The sequence below is a fragment of the Tetrao urogallus genome (assembly GCF_951394365.1).
Source record: "Tetrao urogallus genome assembly, chromosome: 2".
In the NCBI taxonomy this organism is placed as follows: domain Eukaryota; kingdom Metazoa; phylum Chordata; class Aves; order Galliformes; family Phasianidae; genus Tetrao; species Tetrao urogallus.
The window spans coordinates 44,546,575-44,561,182 of NC_136814.1; the positions used below are offsets into that span (position 1 = coordinate 44,546,575).

General features: G+C 35.1%; 1 protein-coding gene across 1 annotated transcript in view; it reads right to left on the reverse strand.

Annotated features, from left to right (window-relative positions):
- Window positions 1-14,608, reverse strand: part of MAP3K4 (mitogen-activated protein kinase kinase kinase 4) — a gene marked incomplete at both ends in the record, with an annotated part of 73,286 nt that overhangs the window by 34,261 nt on the left and 24,417 nt on the right. Inside the window, 7 exons of the mRNA XM_079550327.1 lie at window positions 1,371-1,454; window positions 1,588-1,687; window positions 2,098-2,214; window positions 2,611-2,768; window positions 4,519-4,665; window positions 8,536-8,778; window positions 12,609-13,984. Coding sequence (XP_079406453.1) covers window positions 1,371-1,454; window positions 1,588-1,687; window positions 2,098-2,214; window positions 2,611-2,768; window positions 4,519-4,665; window positions 8,536-8,778; window positions 12,609-13,984 — 2,225 coding nt within the window. The remainder of the gene's footprint in view (window positions 1-1,370; window positions 1,455-1,587; window positions 1,688-2,097; window positions 2,215-2,610; window positions 2,769-4,518; window positions 4,666-8,535; window positions 8,779-12,608; window positions 13,985-14,608) is intronic.

Consider the following 14,608-nt stretch of genomic DNA (forward strand, 5'->3'; position numbering starts at 1 on the left):
TGAAAACAGCAAAACAGTTGATTTCTGTGATCCATCATAAGGTAACTGATGTAGAGCTTAAGTTTAGTTCTTTCTTTTAGAGTTGGATACCATCAAGCTAAGACAAAACACTGCACTCAACATTTTTAACATAAGGCAGGTACATTTCTCAATTAAAATCACTATTATCCATAGGTCAAAATGAAAACTGCTAACATTGTTAATGAAATCTAAAACAGTTTCCCAAAACACTACTGTGCATCTGACTGAATAGGTTTTTAAAAATTTCAACTCCCTACACAGTGATAGAAGGCAGCATATGAAGTGTTCATCACCAAAATATGTCTTACTGAGAAACTTAAAAAAGGGGAGAGTTAACACATAAAAGCAGATAAATCTTAAAGACTTCACAATGGATTATTTAACCCACATGCTCAAACAAACTTTTCAAAGTCAAGATCCAACCTTTTCTTCAACAATGTGCAAAGGAACAATGATACTGCCTTTAACAAAATTCAAAACTATGTCTTAGAGCAGCAGTGTAAGAAACAGTACTTTTTAAAATTAAACATAAATTGAAAATTTCCCGACTACTCTCTCTTTTAAACAGTTCACAGACTAGTGTCCTGCTAAACCAGATGTTTTGGATTTTTTTTTTTATTTTTTTTTTCCTTTTTCTTTTCTTTTTTTTTTTTTTTTTTTAAACAGATTATAGCTTAGGCTGGAAAGGAGTTATAAAGATCATTTGATCCCTAATGGTTTTATCCATATATTTAACAACACCTGATGTGCTTCTCTCTTACGAATTTGTCTGTCTTCCCTTGAACCAATGTCCTCTTTTAGCAATCACTCATTCAAATACAACAGGAAATTTCTCACGTAAAACTCAGTCAATTGTTACCCAATTGGAAATTATGTACTTTAAACACATATAAGGAAAAAAAAATAGTGCAGCAGATCCAAATAAATATAACTCACGGAAACAGTTGATTTATTTAAATTTGAATTAGAATAAAGACTAGACCAAGGAATAAAGCATGAAACCATTTGTGTGGGAGTTTTATAATGCAGTCAGTATTGGGCACCTGTGCCAAATGGAATTAATTTAATTTTGCTATTAAACTGTGCAACAGTTTTCTAGAAATAGTTAATAGAATCATAGAATCATTAAGGTTGGAAAGGATCACTAGTGTCATCTATTCCAACCACCAACCCATCACCATATGCCCATTCCTTACTAAGTGTTATTGTTCCTCTCTCACAAGATGGGGAAACACTACTGCAGCATTGTTGCACTTCCTAAACATAAATATATAACATATAACATAAATATGCTTCGGTGCTTTGCTTAGCATCCCCACACTAATTTCATGCATTTGAACTCAATTTACCTTCACATACTCTTTTGTTTTCAGAGCATTCAGAAGATCTCCAACAGGGGCTGACAATGCAAACTCTGCTGCTATTTCAAGGTCCTAAAAGCAACATCAAAACATCAAAAAAAAAAAAAAAAAAATCAAAAGAATATACTTTCAAACTAAATTTATTTAAAGCATATAAATAATAGTGAACATCAGTAAATCACGTGAAACTCTACTGTGAACTTACCTTCCTTAGCATTTTAGCAAATCCAAGAGCCTTAGAGGCCCTTTCTCTAGCTTCATGAAACAGTTCTTTGAGTGCTCGGCTGGTCTCTATGACAGACCTCCTGAAACATTGGTAGGAATGAAGTGACAGTGTTTTAATAAAGCATGTTAACATTTAAACAGCTATTAGAAGATTTTTTAATTTGTCTATCAATAGAAAGATCGTAGAAAAAAATATTTACAAGCAGATGATTAATATCAATTGAATTTGTCCAAGCACGTTTTTGTTAAGGATATAAAAACAGAATTTAAAGATCATTAGATAACAATTTCTGACATCCTGAATTAAAAGAAGGTTATTAGGTTTTAAAAGAATGATTCAATATTACTACATGCAGAAACATCAACAAAAAAGTCTATGGAATGTCACATTCACTAAGTTTTCATTCTAAGAATTAAAATGTAGTATGTACCTGTCAGGGGTAAAGAAACACAAGTGTGCTTATTATTATTAAGCCAAAGGGCTTAATACCTTATTTCATCTGATGCAGTACTGTCATCGGCACTGGCCCAAAATTCATCACAACTGTCTTGTAGTCCAGAATCTAAAAATATTCCTGTAGATTTCAGCAGCATTCCTGCAATATCACTGTAGCAACAGAAATGGTGGAATTTCAGTCTTATTCAGTGTAGCACGGCACCTTAAACTTCTTCCAACTCTATCCAACGCAAGAGAGCTATGTTGCCAAGTTCAACTGAAGAAGCAAGCAGCATCTTGGGCGACCTCTGTTGTTCTACATGTGCAGGCTAGCAGGAACAGGGACCTTCCATTTTAGTAGTCATTCCAGTTATAGCTAGAGTAAGCGCACTCTGCACTTACTGGATCCTGTAGCTACACTTATTGCAACAATCTAATAGCTCACAGAAAGACTATTATCTGCTTACTGAAGCCTCAATAAGTCCAGTCTGGGAACCCTGAACAAGTACTAACTTGCATAAAAACCTGGTACAAATTGGCGTCATAAACAGACTAATTAAAACCTACCAGAATAGTTTTCCAGCTTGAGCTTCTCCTCCTCTTATATAAGGAGTTATTTCTTTGGTGAAATTCCATTCTTCCTCTAGGAGATTTTTTAAACTATGAGATGCTTGAGGTAACTGCTGTAGCATTTGGATCCAGCTTCGCATGTAATCAAAGTAAACCTGCACGTGGAAAGAGATCATTTAAGCAGAAATTGTTACACAGCCTGAAACTAAGGACTACAACTTCCCAAATCAACAAGCAAACCTAGTATTATACAATTTGTAGAAAATATTTCTACATGTTTTGTTTGCTAGGAATTAAAATGAGTTATGTTTTTCCACAAAGATGGTGAAACTTATGACTCAGGAAATAAAAAAGTGGAGCTGAAATACACTCTCTACAATACTTTTCTGAAAATACTTGTAGAGTCATCACCTTACTTGCTGTGCTGCTGTCCACCCCCATACTGCTGAATACATACTGTAGTTAGAGCTAGTTAAAGCAAAACTACTGAAAAAAAAAAAAAATAAATAAATAAAAAACATTCCTAAATCTTTTATTAACTGGATTATTCAAAAATATTTGGATCCATACTCCTGGATATGGATAAGCGCAGAGAACAAGCCTCTCAGATTCTGTTATACCTTATATCCCTTTATGCCAACCCTTACTGCTCTTTTTTTTTTTTCATTACTACAGTTTTAATCTAACCAAAAAATCCAGGTAAGTACAGTTCTTCAAACACTGCCCTTAACCATATGTTTTGTTGGATCATCCATAAAATCAACAAATGGCCCTCATTAGAAATGGATAAAATTTCCTATCGTTTTCAGGTATTTTCAGATCATGATGTTGTAATACCAAGTTATGGAAAATCTTAAAACTCTACTTGACGGTGGGCAGACACTGTGGTGCTTTTCTAAATTCGGATAAGACTATTTCAGCTTGCACAGTCCTGTCACCATCCCTTTCATGACTTACAAAATGCAAGGTCCTCATACAATTGAAACTGCTGTCAAAGTTTGAGCTCTTGCCTCACAGCACAAAACATGAGAGCTACGTAACAAAATAAGTAAGGAATTTCAGAACAGACAAGATGAATCATTTTCCTTTCACCTAGACAGGTCACTTCTGCTGGAAGTTTCTTGAAATCTCAGATGGCAATAAAAGCAGACATTCTGCATAAGAAAATTCAGGTGTAACAGCATATTTTCCCCATTACAGGCAACAAAAAGCTGGTAACAAGAAAAAACTATGTATCCTCAACAACTGATAGTACCAGCAGCTCTGCTGATAAAACACTATTTAAGGAACTGAAGTAGACCTTATTGTTCTTGCTTTTATTTGTTTTCTTTGTTTGTTTTGTTTTTTTTTTCCCAGAACTGCCAAGACTAAACTCATACAACTCAAAAATAATAAAAAATAAGTCACATCCAAAGGAACAGCAATTTAATTTACTTGATTTAAATATTACTTTTAGGATTATTCAGAAATAAAGCACTTACCTTTAAGATACTTTTGTGCTTCGCTTATTACAACAATGAACAGATTAAAATTAAGGCAACTTTCATGGATGAACATAAGGTATTAAAGTATTAAGACACAATGTTGATCAAACAATTATATTTTTTTATTCACTACTAAAAGATCATTAAACATTTTAAAAAGTGTATGCAATTGACAGGTCTATTTACGAAGCATTTTCTTTTAAGTACCTGCTATTTACAGATCTACTGTTCCACAGTCCAGTAAACAAGAATTAGTATTATCTTTAAGAGTCCTTTAGAAGAATAACACTACGTTAATGCAGCAGAATAACAACAGGTTAGCAATATCTATACCTAATAGGAACAAAACACATCTGTGAGTATTATTCAGATCAGTACTCTTAGTAGATCTCCAAATGCCTTCCCTGGTTTTGAAGCTTACCATTAACATTTTATGCAGGTCCTCTTCAAAAGCATCAATGTTGCAATCAATCTTTTGCAGGTCATCTAACACCTCACGCAACATAAATTGGTAATATTGCTTCATTAACAGGCCACCCTTTAGAACCTCCTTACACTCTCTCACTAGCTGCAAAAGAAAAACCCAAAAACCAGAGTCAGTCAAGACACTACTCGGAAATTGTCTCCAAGATATGAAAACTTAATTTTGTCAGATGTTTGTCTTAGTTTATCACTGAGCAATTTCTAAACGCTTTTAGAAATGCATGCAGGTCATTCTGTATGTCTCCAGGAGAGATCTGTGCTAGTTTGCCCGGATTACCTAACTGCCATCGCATCATTTGCCACATCACTGTAAACGCAGATTGGAGCTGACATTTCATATTCTGTTTTCCACCCAGGGCCACAGTAAGCACCTCACTGGATAAATATTTGGAAGTGGGCAAGAGGTCTCATGATAACCAAAAACAACTTTAAACAGAAGCAAGTCATGAATAATATGCAGCGTATTTGACAGACACTTGGAGACTTAGAAGAAACATGTTACTACACAGATTTGATTTTCAATCTATTGGTCAGGTGTCCACAACTCCAAAATCTGTACCTGAAAAGCAGTTGATACTCATTCTGCTGTTTCACTGGAAATGGCTAATCTTAGGCAAAAGATCTTCTGACCATTACACATGTTTGGTTTTGGTCAAACAGTGGTCATTCTTAACCTGAAAGCTTACAACTTTTGTCTAAAGAAACATGCACAAGCACAAACACAGGAGTATATAACACAATAGATTTCAAGAGTCCACTAGCAAACGTCTCTCTCAAAATCTCTTCCAGAGCAAAGTGTGTATCTTTTTGAAATTATCATCAGTCTCCAGGTCTGGCATCCCGACCTTTTTTGAGCACCAAATTCATTAAATTAAGAGTCTGAGATCAAAAGAGGAAAGAGAAGGGTACATTTGGGTGGTCAGAGGGGATGGAGTTGTTGGTTGGTTAATCTTTTTGAATTCCTTTGTAATGGCTGTCCTGGCAAAAGAAAATATCACTTTCTCAATATATGAAAAAGTACAATGGCATGAAAGCAAAACACCCACAGCCACAATATGGCAAGAATACTTCTGAATCTTTTACAGCCCAGAACACAATACACAATGTCCTCTCAGCATGCAGGAGAAAAAACAATGGTAGCTTTCTAAACTCAAGTCTTAGATCTGTTAGCAGTTAAAGGAAAAAAAGGGGAAAAAAAAACCCACAGTAATTTACTATAATGTGGAAATCTAAAAATCAGACATTTATATCCCTAGTGTCTTATTTAAAAATGAAAGTGTCCCACTCTCCACTCATTCACATACACTGTACACAATGCTAATCTATCAATATTTCATTTTGCCACTGGACCCACAAAGGAAAGCATCATTTGTTCTAAGAACTTAAAATTGGTATCTAATAATCAATCTGTTATTCATAGAGACAGGTGGGACTCAGCACTATCACTTGTCCCTAACACTTTACTTTGTATTACAGTACACTTCACAGATACTTGAAATGTATTTCTAATCTTCACAGAGCATCCCTTGTCTATTCCAAGATGAAATACTATTAAAACACCATTAAAAAAAAAATTCTTATTTAAATAGTACTGCCCATACAGTAAGGTACAGTGTTATTCAATAACAGAGCATAGGATTTACAAAAAGAGCAAACTACAAATACATAATGCTAATTTTAAATGCCAGCTTTAGGAATAGAAACTTACAAGGCAGTAAACAAATCAAAAACCTTGTCTATAAACTGAAAATATTATCACAATTATTGGTTTGTTTGACAAGCCATTTTTTTGTTTATGGTGCTTGCAGAAGAATTTCTTTTCTGCAGAGGAGGTGGGATGGGTCAGAACCTCTGGAGTAACGTAGTTTAGAGCAAGCTATTTTATAAGATTTTTCTTTTCCCCTAATGAATTTGTAGGTCAAGGAAATACTTATCTGTTCCCAAACATTTAAATTTATCCACTACGAATTTTCAAAACTTACATCAACGTCTACTCCAAATGACCTATAATTATACATAACACAAAATCCAATCAAGCAGAACCAGTCAACTAGTCAGTACATTGTGCCTCCTCTCCAGACAGAATCAGTCACTTAGCAGACAAACAGGTAGCTGCAACGTTTTCTTTTCCAGCCAGGTCAGGCTACCTACAAGTAATGTGTACTACATGACAGCTAACAGTCAATACCTAAAATGTTGTCAGCTAACTTCGAGGGACTGCTGACCCAAAAATTTCAAGAAGCAACATGCTGGCACAGGCTGCCCAGAGAGGCTATGGATGCTCCATCCCTGAAGGTGTTCAAGGCCAGGCTGGATGGAGCCCTGGGGAGCTTGGTCTAGTATTAAATATGGAGGTTGGTGGCCCTTCATGCAGCAGGAGAGGTAGGAGCTTCATGATCCTTGAGGTCCCTTCTAACCCAAGCCATTCTATGATTCTATGTGCTGTTAAGGCTATCCAGAGAGAGTGCTGATAGATGCTGTTTTTACACCTAAACACAAATCCTTTGACTGCTTTCTTCTTCAATTTTTAACATGTATTCAAACACTGCCTGGTTAATAAGTGTGTGGATAACAGAATTCCTAAGAAATAAGCACCTGCATCAACTTACAGTATGCTTTAGTGCTTCTGGTTACAGATCTAAGGGATCTCGAAGAAGAAGGTGTGTAAATTGCACTCTTCTAATACAATATCCTATAATCTGGAAATAAAAGTCTTCAGGTGTACTGATCTAATTTCTCCGCTGAATTTCATAAGGAAAAAGCTTTTATGACAGTAAATCCACTCTCAGGACAAACTCAAGACAGGTAAGAACCATCTTGAACTACTGAATATTGTGTGGGATAGTAAGCATTTACTCAGTTAAATTCATTTTTTTAATGTAATTAGTGAGACAGTAAATACAATCAAAACAGTTTGTAACAAATATTTTGTTTTCCAGGAAGAAATAGGCATTTTTGCACAACTCAAGTTTCATAAATATAACATCAGGGCAAAAAAATATAATGTCGCTGGGAAAGAAGGATGTTGCACTTTATAACACAGTATACTATTCTATAAATATGACTATTAAGATTGAAATTGTAAGTCCCTCGCTAAAAGAGTTGCCAGAAATTTATGTGGCTGGGACGATAAGGTGCCCTGGCAATTGATTTTTGAGTTCTGAATAACTAGAATGTGAAATCATACTGTCAGAAAGTGTATTTAAATGTTTACCCTGAAAGACCACCTGACAAAGCCAAATTCTGGTTATATTCACCGGGGAGCAGGGACATGAGTTTAGATCAACATTTCTCAAAGCCCAGTCCAAGATATACTGATACTATCTGAACAGCCTTTCTCGTATGAGGTAACTATCAGAAGAGAAATCCTCATGGAAAATTCTCAACCTGTGACAGGACTCACAATCTGGGGTAAGTACACTTAAAAAGATCAGATACTTACATAAAAAATATTGCACAGTAAGAGCATTTTTTCCCCATTTAGTTTTTGTTTTTAGTCAGCTTACACTGTGAATCCATACAATATTGGTAGAAGTCTTTCATGCACAAGGAAAAAAGGATCAAATGAAATGTATAACAAATATACAAAGCCTTACATCTGTTCCCATAAAGCTGGTTACTCTGCCTAGATTGTAGCATATATTATTTGTAACATACAAATAAGTGTGCTGAACAAGATTACATAGCTTGTAATGCAAATGGAACAAACACTATTTACCTTCGCTGGCTGATAATTCTTTAATCACCAATTTTGATTCCTGGATGTCTAGATCAGAGAGGTATACATAACCAGTTGTTTACCATGCAAAAACCACATCTCCACACGAAATAAAGACAATTTACAGAAATTATTACATAATTATGTACTCTCATTTCTTAAACAAATCCTCTTTAAATAGATGAAAGAAACAAAGTAATTTCAAATAGAAAAAAATTAAAAACACTTGAAGCAAACCTGTTTAATACTCAAAAGAGATGGTTCCCCAGCAGGCCTTTGTTCCAACCTTAGCTTGAGACATTCATGGATAACATTGAGCAGGACTCGGCAAAGGACCAAGAATGCAGGTTCAAAAGACGGCAAATCCATGGATTTCAGCTCTTCCCATGATACAGTGCTGCATTTTTGCTCACAGCAAGGTGGGGAATTTAATAACTGCACATAATCTGAACACAACATGGGATCTGGACATTCTGAAAACTGTAACAAGAAATAGGTATCATAAAAAGGATCCCCAAACTCTTTAAGATTTAGGGTCTAATCAAAGCAGCATACAAAAAAGACTATTTTAAAAAGGTAAGGTTCTACTACAGCTGCCTATTAATTAATTGGCAAATCAACCACTGAAATTTCAATTCTATTTTCGTTTTTTGTTTAGGTGGTTTTTTTGTCATCTTGTTATTTTTACAGCTAACACTATTTTTTATTTTGTTTAATTTGAGGATCACCATACTGAGGTTAACACTAATGTACCCTTGGGAGTGAACAACACAATTTTTTACTTTATGTTATTGATTGAAAATAATTAAATCACTGATTAAACATCCAAAATCACTACAGAGGAGGAAACTGATATTTGAGGTTATCACAAACACAGCAATTAAGCCTAATATAATATAGGAATATATATACTTAAATCCTCATAAGGTACAGTACTTGAAATTTTCACAATACATTAAAAATAATAAGAAATAAAAAGGCTTTACACTAATGACTACAAATTAGGAAATAAGTTTGCATTTGTTTAGGTCAGGCAAGTAACATCGTTCCTTTTCAAATACACAGAACATCTACAATTTTTATTTTCCAACTGTCTTATCTAAAACTACACATTATAAAGTAATGCAGTTTTCATAGAACAGTCACTAGCTAAGCTGAACAAAACTTATAAAATAATATGCTCTGAATTTTGGTAGAGATAAGAAATTGAAAATGAAATTTAAAGAGGAAAGTAAAAAAAGAGATCAAGCTGTTTTTTCCCATTATTAAGCTTACTTTTCATTTAAATGAAATGACATTTCTTATTAGTGATAATAATTGAAAAAATCTGAACTGTACACTCTAGATATCTAAACTACAGGTCTTTTGATAATACTCTATGAAAAACTGCACATGTAGTCACAGTGGGTTTTAATCTAGGAAGAAAATCCATATCTCAACACGTATGCAGATCTTACTAATAACAACACATAGTACACAATATAAGATTTGTATAAGATTGAGTCCATTTTATTCCAATTCTTATTTCATAGCTTCTATGTATCAATATCTTTTATTGGTATATTAAATATAATTAGCATTTTCTATGGTTTTTTTCAATGTTAAATTGAACATCACTTCAAAGGAAAGGAAAACACGGGAAATAAGATTGGAATCTTACAATGAGGCCTACAAGGATTAAAAAAATTTAATTCATTTCTAAGCCCCTTATCTAGGAGAAATTTTTTTTTTAAGTTTCTTATTTTATGTTCCCACATTTTTTACATTTATGCCTGCATAAGCTCTGCTTTCTCGGAAGAGCCACACAGCATTACAGGCACAGTCTGTTTTTTAGTGTATTTATTTTTTCAATTTAATTTAGTCTCTCAATTGGCAAAGGGATGGGATAGCATATTCATTACAGTCTAATGTTAGAACAAAATGTTATGAGCTGCAGATTCTCATGTGGTTTATAAACCACTAGCTCATTATGCAGACAGCAAACGTGCATGAGTGGGATTTCCTCTACATCTAGCTTAGCTGAAGTCTAATCGCTAGTTGATCAGCTGCTTAAGAGGTATATTAATGTCTTTTTGGTATTAAAGATCTTTTGCATAAATCCAGCTTCTGCAGAATAGCACAAGTGCTAAAGGCCTTTATACAAGAGGCTTTCATTAATAATAAATTATGAAGATGCTTCACCTCTACAGAATTATAAAATATTTCAGAAATACAATCCTCATAGCGATGCAAGCGTAGTGTTGAAAAAATCTAGCTTTTATGAAAATATTAAAGAACTAAGATATGAATAAAAGTAATGAAACAAAACTGAATAAATGTGCTATTTCATTTGCTAGCATTAGGACACCAGCACATGACATTAGGACATTTAACCTTCTGTTGTTAAGCTTAATCTAATCTTAATCTTCAACAGGTCCAATATCAGCTTCTCTCAAGAGTCTACACTTCTTTAAAACAAACAAAAAAGAGAAAACAAAAAACCCAAGCCATTTATTAAGATCCTGCACAAAATTAGAAACCAAAAAAGTTCAAAGTGTAACTATGATGAAAGAAACTTGTACCTTAAAACTTCTAAAAACATCCATCTGTGTTATGGGTGTTATAAATATGGGTTATAAATAAGCATTTGTGTATATTTAAGATGAAATTACCATTAAGCTACTCATTTCTACTTTCAAAATACTGCCAGTTGCAAAGACCAATTCAAAACTACGAGAAACCACTCTTCTACTTCAGTGTGGCATCACCTTTTGTGACAGTAGGTACCACACTTCTGACAAGCACCATTTTCTGTTTTTCACTGCCTTCATTTAACTTTGGAGCAGGAAAGTTTATGACTTAGTAATGTTCAACTTCAGTCACAATATCATTCCTTAAATGAGGACAATACTCCAAAGAAAATGGAATAATTACAGAAAATGAATGCTCAAAGTCATTAAAATAGAAAAGGAGAGGAAAAAAAGATCATCCTTACATCTTACATAAATCAACCATTGTTAAATTACTAAGTGGTTTATTTCTGTGACTCTTCAATAAAGACTCCAGTTACTGGTGTTTCATTAACTTGCTTTAAGAACACTCCAGTCAAGATATTTAAGATATTTAGCAATTTCAAAAATATGCTCAAAATAATTCTCAATCCCTCCAAATTATATTTTATTCCCTGTCTTTTTTAAAGATAGTTCAGCCTACACATTAAGCTAAACTTTCCATCTAAGTATTACAAGGGTTTTATTTTGGTTACTGTAGCAGGCACCTTCAAGTTCTGCTTATGGACATTAACTCTCCAAAGGTGCCAATCTGTTTTAATGCAAAACTTCCTAAAGTGCTCATAGAGTTGAAACCCATTAGAGAACAAAAATTGAATAGCTCTGTTTTTTACTGTAATCAGCAAAAGCATAAATAAAAACATTTTCAAAATCCAGTCAATTTATATTTATAAATTCAGTTATCCTCAAAAATAACTTCCAAGAAAGTTAAGGATCCCTGTTTCTTTTGCAAATGTGACAGTCACACTTAGAGATCAGTGATGTGTTTCACACCACATACAATATCCGTATTAGAATGGGAATGTTAACTAAGAAAACCTTAATCCAGAATCCCTTGTTAGACCCCAGACTTTTCCACATCACCAAGGAGGGCAAATAATCCGAATTACTAGTTGTTCCTAACACAGAATTGCCCAGAAGTTAGATAACAGTTTAAGAAACTGCATTTTGCCACAAGTTACCACATTAAACCTAGGCTATTAACTTTCATTTACTGCTTATCTCATAATTTTATTAACTCTCAATTATTCTTTATTAAGAATGTAGCATCATACAAAGAAAAAAAAATAAAAAAATCAAAGAGGTAGTTGAAAAAGGCAGTATGCTAACATGACTTGCTTTGGTAAATTTGAAGAGTCCATTTACTTATCCAGTATGGCCTTACGCATAATGCACCACCACAGTGTTTCATTCATTTAGGTAATTAAAAAAAAAAACCAAAACAGTAATTATGTTTTGATAAAGGATGTCTCGCGGAGAGACAGTCGAGACTGAAGAGAAGTAAAAAGTATCACTTCCATAGCTACCTTGTTCTGACTCGCAGCTTTGGCTGTTAGGAAATTTTATGAGCTTCACACATTCTAATTCAGGTCAAATAACAGATTTGTTTCAACAGAAGTAGAATAGGGCTTTTAATCATAATATACATTATCTTCTAAAACCAGAAAAGCAATCAATACTTCTGTATGGCTCTAATTCCTCCAGTTTCAGTTCAAAACAAAACTGTAGATGGAGGCCCCCATTTACACAATAACAACCTACCTCCAGTGGGCAATCACTCCTTACCAATGCCATACGAGCCCTTTGCAATGACCCATGCATTAGCTTGTGCAGTCTTAAAATTAGCTTCCTCAACCCCATTTGCTTCAGTGCTTTGTCTACAAACGGCCTGTAAATAGAAGTCAAACAGTGTTTGCTGCAGCCTGCCTCAGCACTGCATTCTGGAATAATCCAAGAGGCAGAGTCATCCCCAGATTGAAGCCTATCAAGCTTCCTTGAAAAATGGTCCTGAAAGTCAAAATTTGGCTGATTAGTAAAACTGTTCTGGATGGCTTGTCTAAGTTCCTCAACATTCTCCTCAGAGATTTGTTCTTCGCCATCACTCTCCTCTGAGCATGTTCCTGAGGATTCCTTTACGTCAGTTTCCCTATCTTCATCCTCTGGATCATCGTCCTTAGACGGTCGAGGAGAAGGAATTTCAAACACTGGCCAGCCAATGTCAGAGAGATTTTTAATACCCAAAACAGTACCCATAATCCTTAGTTTTTGATTTAAGTCTTTCGTAATGTTCAACCACAGACAGAGTGCCTGCACCCTGTCTTGGAAGTCCTTTGCAGCATATTTTTCATAGTCCTTTTGAAGAGCCTGCAGAGATGGATAAAGTGCTTCTATATACTCTAGCAGCTCCATTATTCGCTTTACTTGCTCAAACGAGATCCGCTGGCGATGGAGGTGTTCGTGGTAACTTGAGTAACCCAAAGCACTAGTTCCATGTGTAGCTTTGCAAACTCCTTCTCCTGGCGTACCATTGAGACTGGCTCCATTTTTTACATAGGAGAAGCTTCCATAGTTCACTTTGAACGTAAGGATTTCATTGATAATATCAGGGATAGCTTGACGGGCTGCATAGAGATAGAGGTCTTGGTCATTAATGCTCCGGCCAGCATGCCAAGCTTGCAGCTCCAGCCAGATCAGTTCATTGGATCGGTTCAGCCAGACGGAAGAGGTGCTTTCCTGTCCTCTTTGCTCCCTGTCCTTTTTTTTTGAGACTGAGGTAAGTTTTAACAAAAGCCGCAAGGTTTCAAAGAATTTTAAGCGGTCTGCTGGGCAATCAGTCCTAGAAGTCTGGCGTGCAGTTCTGGAGATTGGCATGGGCACAGAGACTGGAAGCTTAGCATTGCTACAGCCAAGGCTGAGGTAAGGCTTATTGAGATCAACATCTGGAATTGTTTTTTTTGGCAGGGACCCACCAACAGAGTCTAACATAAATGAGCACTGCACATTTTTCTTGTGATCTCGTTCTGTTGTCCTTAGGGCGTCACGAATTTTTTTCCCTTGTTTATAGCTGTGCTCCTCCACATTCTCAACAGTTTTCCCATTGTCTTTATGCACAGATTGAGGTGGTATACTCATCTTTTCTGTAATAAAAGAAAAAAGACAGAAAGAATCTGACTCAACCAACACGAAAATGCATCATTCAATCAGCTTCCAACCATATTTCTTGGGCGTGCACATAACATTTCCTAATACCAGTGAAACAAAAAAGGCAGGGGTAGAAGTAAAATGAAGTCTTCTAAATTACTACTAGTATAGCAGAATCAATAGTAACACCAAAGGTTTTTTTCCCCTCTTATTTTACCTCTTACGTGGAAAGGACCTCAAGAGAATTTTCATCATCCTGAGTACGTCATCTATAGAGAACTGAGTACAATCAAGAAGGAAAGAATGTTTCCAAAATTAAAAATAAGTCTGGATCATCATTCCTCTAACCAAGATATACTGGAAGAAGCATACCACACAGCTGATGACTAACAGCATGAGTCTCTAGGTTCAGCATCTGGACTACAGGACAGGTGGTGGGGGAAAAAAAAAAAATGCCTCTAGCCACCTGCAATTTAGAATTTTGCTTTAAGCATTATTTAATCTTTCTAATTTAGTCTGCAATCTGAGTTTAAAAACCAGAAAGCAATCCTTGCTGAAAAAGCTTTCAAGTTCAACTCTAACATCGGAGGCTCGGAGGACATGGGTAAGGCAAACAAGTA